The sequence below is a fragment of the Salvia hispanica genome, chromosome 5 (assembly GCF_029641045.1).
Source record: "Salvia hispanica isolate PSC_SH4W2 chromosome 5, Shi_PSC_v1, whole genome shotgun sequence".
Taxonomy (NCBI): domain Eukaryota; kingdom Viridiplantae; phylum Streptophyta; class Magnoliopsida; order Lamiales; family Lamiaceae; genus Salvia; species Salvia hispanica.
The window spans coordinates 28105781-28113071 of NC_142696.1; the positions used below are offsets into that span (position 1 = coordinate 28105781).

At 40.0% G+C, this 7291-nt stretch overlaps 1 protein-coding gene across 1 annotated transcript; it reads right to left on the reverse strand.

The window, feature by feature from the left end:
• Positions 1-1539: 1539 nt before the first annotated feature.
• Positions 1540-4686, reverse strand: LOC148926582 (uncharacterized). Its single transcript, XM_089059179.1, has 2 exons — positions 2853-4686; positions 1540-1766 (listed from the first exon to the last, which is right to left on the reverse strand). Exons 1-2 carry the CDS (start codon positions 4684-4686, stop codon positions 1540-1542), a joined length of 2061 nt encoding a protein of 686 aa, XP_088915305.1.
• Positions 4687-7291: the final 2605 nt, after the last annotated feature.

The window sequence follows — 7291 nt, forward strand, 5'->3', positions numbered from 1 at the left end:
CCCGATCTCCTTGATTTATTCTTCCTTGACTTGATCTCCTTTGATTTCTTTCCAACACTCCCCCTCAAGTTAAGTAAGGGGATCACCCATACTTAACTTGCCCAACACTTCACGAAAGCTCTTCGAGTCCACAGCTTTGGTAAGAATATCAGCTAGTTGATCCTCGGATCTGACAAATGGTAGTTCCACAATCTTTGCTTCTATGTTGTCCTTGATAAAGTGACGATCCACTTCAACATGTTTCGTCCTATCATGTTGCACCGGATTCTCAGATATACTAATCGCTGCCTTATTGTCGCAGAACAATTTGCAGGGCTTCTTGGGCATTAATTCCAACTCTGTCATTAGTTTCTTCAACCACAGAACTTCTGTCAATCCACTTTTGATACCTCGAAATTCTGCCTCAGCACTTGATAGAGCTACCACCTTCTGTTTTTTACTTCGCCAGGTGACTAGATTGCCCCCAACAAATGTGAAGTACCCTGCAGTCGACTTCCTATCATTTGGATTCCCGGCCCAATCAGCATCAGTGAATCCATGTACGTCCATATGTCCATGCTTCTCGAACATGACTCCATGACCAGGTGTCCCTTTCAAGTATCGAACAATCCGCAGAGCTGCTTCCCAATGGGCTACTTGAGGCTTGTGCATAAACTGGCTTACCACGCCAACTGCGTAGGCAATGTCAGGCCTGGTATGGGATAAGTAGATCAACTTCCCGACTAAGCGTTGATATCTTGCACGTTGAGTGGGTTCCGCCCCTTCTACTATCTGTAATCCGTGGTTTTGAGCCATTGGAGTATCGGGCGTTCTACAATCCAACATCTCGGTTTCTGCCAGTAAGTCAAGAACGTACTTCCTTTGATTAATAATGATTCCCTTCGGAGACCTTAGTACTTCTATTCCTAAGAAATACTTGAATAGTCCGAGATCTTTCATTTCAAATTCAGAAAATAAATTTCTCTTTAGCTGCTCAATTTCCTCTTCGTCATCGCCAGTGAGGATCATGTCGTCTACATAGATGATTAGACATGTGATCTTTTCTCCCCTCTTCTTCAAAAACAAAGTATGATCGGAGTTACTCTGTTTATACCCATACTTCTTCATTACCTCGGTGAACCTCCCAAACCAGGCCCTAGGCGACTGCTTCAACCCATACAACATCTTCTTAAGCTTACATACTCTCCCTCCTTCAAAATCTTCAGAAAAACCAGGAGGAGCCTCCATGTAGATTGGTTTAGGAAGTTCACCATGCAGGAATGCATTGGTGACGTCAAACTGATGTAACGGCCATTCCTTATTTGCTGCAACGGAAAATAGAACCCTGATTGTGCTCATCTTGGCAACTGGAGAGAAGGTCTCGGCATAATCAACCCCATAAGTTTGAGTGTATCCCTTGGCTACAAGCCTTGCCTTGTACCGCTCAATTCACCCATCTGGTCTTCTCTTTATGGTAAAGACCCATCTGCATCCCACTGTTCGTACACCTTCTGGTTTCAAGCACACTTCTCATGTCTTGCTTTTCATTAGTGCCTTCATTTATACCAACATCGCCTTCCTCCAATTTGCTATCTTCATAGCTTCTTCGGCAGTCTGGGGAATCTCTTCTTCCTCATATAGTATCTTGGCTTTCGCAAGATTTGTCACAGAGTATCTGCTCTTGGCTCCTATTCTCTCAGGACTGTATCGCTTTGGTGGAACCCCACGATTTATTCGTGAGGGAAGAATATACCGACCAGTGTCACCATCAATTGCGGTAATTTCATCTACACCAGAAATGTCAGAAGCAATAACTGTACTCTCAAGATCGGATCTAGGATTTACCTCGGATATCACTGGAGGAGAATTAGACTGAGATGTGGTTGACTGAGGAGGTTCCATAGTAGATGTGACCTGCTCGGCGGTGGCACTAGTTTGTTCTGTTGGTTCCGCCTCAGAGTTACTTGGCTGAGGTACCGACCAACTTTGGGGTCCACCTATACTCACATCTCTACTACACTCCCCCTGACCCCGAAGGTGGGTATGATAGAAATATTCACACTCAAGGAAGTTACAGTTAATGGTAGTAATTATTTTCCTAGAAGATGGATCATAACACCGATATCCCTTCTGATTAACTCCATACCCAAGAAAAACACATTTAATCGCACATGCAGAAAATTTTGTTCTCTCGTGTTTCGGAATATGCACATAGACAGAGCACCCAAAAATCTTAAGCGGAAGGGTGAGAGGTTCAGGAATTTTTGCCATTTTTGAAAGTACTTGGATGGGCGTTTTCATGTCAAGTATTTTTGTGGGAAGACGGTTAACAAGATATACTGAAGTAGCAACAGTTTCGGGCCAAAGGAATTTGGGGACGTTTGAGTCAAAATATAAGGCACGAGTTATCTCAAGAAGAATCTGATTTTTCCTTTCAGCAACCCCATTTTGTTCGGGTGTGTACGGGCAAGTTGTTTGATGAACTAACCCTTGTTTTTTAAAAAAATTTCCCATGTCTCCACTGACAAATTCCCTACTGTTATCTGACCTAAGGATAGAGATAGTTTTGTGAAACTGTGTCTGAATAATTTTAAAAAAGATGACAAATTTTTCAAACACTTCAGATTTATTTCTCAAAAAATACACCCAAGTCATTCTAGTGCAATCATCCACAAATAGCAAAACATATTTAAAACCATGATCACCAGTAATAGGCGCAGGGCCCCACACATCGGCATGAATAAGTAAAAAAATATCTTTAACACGCGTATCACTGGATTTAAAAGATTGTCTATGGTTTTTAGCCAAAACACAAGATTCACAAGAAATGTCTTTAAACTGAGAAAATTTTGAAAAAAGCAATTTAAAATAACCCGCAGAAGGATGTCCCACTCTTCGGTGCCACAGCCAAGCTTCCCTATCGGCAGATCTGTGAGCAAGCATCGCAGCGCCACCTTGGTGAGCTATCTCATCCACGTAATAGAGGCCTTGACGCTCAGTGCCACGCCCAATTATCCTCCTCGTCCTGATATCCTGTAAAACACAGAAATTTGGGTGCATCAATAGAGTACAATTTAGCTCCTTAGTCACATGACTAATGGACATTAACTTGTGAGACAATTTTGGCACATAAAGACAATTCGAGAGTTTCAAATTTGGAGAGATTTCAATAGTTCCACTCCCATTTACAGAAGTTAATTCACCGTCAGCAGTCTGTATTTGGTTTTTAGTTGATTCACTAAAGGTAGAAAAGTCATTCCTATCATATGTCATGGTATCTGTAGCCCCACAATAAAAAATCCACCCACTTTCAGCACTGTTTTGCACATTCTGGGCCATACAAGCAATATGAACATTTTCCAAGGGTGCAAAGTAATTATGGCTTAAAAAAGGGTTTTCTGAAATCCCGGGGTCCTTTTTCGAATTTTGCATATCCACAGGTTTTAATTGCACACTATTATTAGCATGGGGTACAGAATGCAAATTTCCAAGTTTCGAAGCGCATATACGCAAGTCATGGGGTAAAATCTGTAATATATCATTTCTGGGGGACTTAATTGAACTTTCAGAAATAGGATTAGGGTTAAGAAACCCCAATCCTTTACCTCCATGATTTTCGCCGCCTCCTCCTCTCTGAAACTCGGCTAATGCCGCTTCTCCTCTCCCGTTCTCTCCTTGCCGTCCGCGAGCGTCGGCGGCCTCTTGGTTGCCCGCTCCGGCGGCTAGAAACAGTCCTCCTCCACCGTCATTTATCCCGATTGCCAATCTTGCCTTGGCTTTCTGATTTTCGTCCCACCACTCCGGGAATCCGACGAGCAAGAAGCATGATTCTTTGGTATGCTTCTGTTTTCCACAATGAGAGCACCCAAGCTTCGATTTGTCTTGTTTGAACGGACGGCGGTTGGCGGTGGCTGGCGCACTGGAGCGTTGAGATGGGGCTCCACTTCGTTGCTGGTTTCGGGCAGCGAAGCCGAGACCTACGCCGCCTGATGATGAGGCGGAATCATTGATTGCACCGGTTGGATCTGTGATTGTTGCCGGCATAATTTTGAGCCGAGCAACTTCCCTTTTGACCATACCGTATGCGACCTCCGCTGAGGGCCAAGGAGTCTCCTTGAGAATGTCCCGTTTAATTGAGTCGTATCGCGGGTGGAGGCCGGTTAGGAATTTGAACAACCGTCGTGTTTCGCTGTACCGCCGGAACTGCCCGATCCCTTTGTCACAGCAATCAATGGGTTGATGTTGGCATCGATCCACGTCGATCCATGTCCCGTGTAAGTGCCGCCAATATGATTCGAGATCTTGTTCTCCTTGTGTGATTTGTCCTGCTTTCTCCTCCAGGTCGTAAAGCCGGTACGGATCAGCGGAGCTTTCGAACGTCACGGCCAAGCTTTCCCATAAAGCTTGGGCAGTTTGCTGATGGGCAAAGTCGATCATAATATCAGTTTCGATATTGTCCAATATCCATGAGAAAACGATCAAGTTTGTCTCCTCCCAATCCGTGTAACCGGCCGCCCCTGGTGGTGGTGGTGGTGGATTGCCGGTGATGTGCTTTAGCACCCTTCTACTTCCGATCTGAATTTTCATCAGTCGAGCCCACAACTGATAATTCATTCCGTTGAGCTTGACCGCAACAGTAACACTTTTGCTTACTCTCAATTTGGAGTCGTCTGTGTTTCTGGGTTTAACATCGTCGTCGTCTGCCATGGTTTGGTTTGGTTTTGGTTTGCCTTAACGGCGGCTGGGATTTTATTTTGGGGCTATGATGATTTTCTAAGCCTTACTCTGATGCCATGTTGAAATATCATTCTTATTCAACTTATGTTCACCAATGTTTACACGCCTTTAAATAGGCTTAGGGATACAATATTTAAGGTAAAGATTTACCCTAATTTGATAGCCTAATATATGATAAAAGATATTCACAGAATCAATTCCCAATCTCCTTGATCCATCTAACATGGATTAAAATATAATAGCCGACCTTACATGTTTTTCTTTTCTTTTAAATTAGAAAAGTGATGATTAAGAAAATTGGACACACGTACACCTATTATTGTGACACCTATCATTATTTCATTTGTATATTAATATTCCATGCACACACATGTTACCATTCTATTTTGCATATACTATTTTTTTGATTTAAATTATATGTACGCACTACATATCTACTTTACTACTTGCATGCATGTGATATACTACGTATATACACATAATAATTCAAAGAATTTTAGTGCTTCACTCAATTTACATGTTTATATATATATAAAATTTCTCACATATAAATATATGCTAACCATATTTAACCACAATCACCATTTATTAACATTATCCTATATAATACTCATTTAATATATATGTTATACTAAGACAATTTATTTACACATATGTAAAAGATAGCATAATTTGAGTCGGGATGTTACAATTCTTCCCCCCTTTAAGAATTTTGTCCGCAAAATTCATTATTATGCTCACATATCCAACAAAGCTATTGAATTAGAAACACAAATGAAAAACTTTTCTCAACTTCAAGGATTCACGCAAGTACCCACTCTATATACAAGTTCACAAAAATTCATTATCAATGGTACATGTGCTTCTCGTTTCATCAAACAAGATCAAATTATTTTCATGTGATACCATAAAACTATATAAAATACTTATATAATAAATAAATGGAAGCAAGGGTACTGATCCTTCACTCCCCAGTGACACATGCTCAAGAATGTCTATATTCCTGACTTGTCAAAAATGCAAATGCAACTTATGATAAACCTATTTCATATAATACGTACAGATGCAATTATCTCAATGAGATCATATCCCTGCTCTGATACCACTTAAACTGTCACACCTCAGCCTCTCTTTCACATATATACTTGTAATAAATAAATACCAATTTGAGTAATGAAATCATATATTAATTACATCACCATCCAAATGCCATAATTACAAAAAGCTCTCATGTATTAGGCTTCAACACATAGAATCATAAACATCAAATATCATAAATAATTTCATATCCATATGCACATGCCTCTCTGTTCACTTTATTATTCTGTGACAAATCAAGCCTGGTATCTGTCCGGGATTCCTCTATGACCCGAAGGTCCCTCTGTAATTGGACTCATAGGTCCCTCTATATTTGGTCCGAAGGTCCCTCTGTAATTGGAATCATAGGTCCTTCTATATTTGACCTGAAGGTCCTTCTGTTTTTGACCCGTAGGTCCCTCTGTATTTTCAGATCTAGGACAAGACCGTCACATATCCTCTTTAATCATATGATTCATGTTCTTTCAATAATATCATATATAAAACATATCATCAAAATCATACACAACATATAAATAATCAATTTCATATTCATGTGTATATGTTCCATGTTCCTTTTTATTATTCTGTGACGGATCAAGTTTGGTATCTGCCCGGGATTCCTCTATGACCCGAATGTCCCTCTGTAATTGGACTCATAGGTCCCTCTATATTTGACTCGAAGGTCCCTCTGTTTTCGACCCGTAGGTCCCTCTGTATTTTCAGATCTAGGGCAAGACCGTCACAGATCCTTTTTAATCATATGATTCATACACTTTTAACACCATGTGTAAAATATATTAGTTCTATCAACTACATATCCATATTATACTCAATTAATACTTCCAATACTGTATATAAATATATCATTTGCACCAATCATATATCCATATCATATTCCACTCTATATTTCAAATATTCACTCCAATGTAGCACATAACAACCAACAACATAACATATGTAAAATTAAAAGTGTGATTTATACACACCTCATTTTGATGGATAATCTAACTGACCTCTTGATTTTTCTTTTTGATGCACTATTTATTAGCACTAAAAATACCTGCAAGTATACATGGTAGATCTAGTATAGCTAAAGGTCGGTAAAGGGATATCGAACACGAGGAATAAATTTATAGACTGTCTACCACATACTCAGTCCCATATACTATTTGGACACTGACTCGGCTTATTTTAACACTAGTTTTACCCGCAAGTGTACGTGGACAGTGTAGCAATTAGCAAGCAAGAGTATCATATCCCACAGAGACAAATTTGTATCAACTTAACTACCACGAACAAATGTTGACTACTATCTAGAGAATCAGGAAATTATTGGTTTTTTCTAACACTAATAAAAGCATATAGTAAGTAAATAAACAAGTAAAAGCAAATAAACACGGAGTGAAAAGATAATATGGGAAAAATTGTAGAACTCAAGGATCTAATGCACAATTCCAAGTTCTTATCCAATCAAATTGCCTTACCTTTGGGTGTC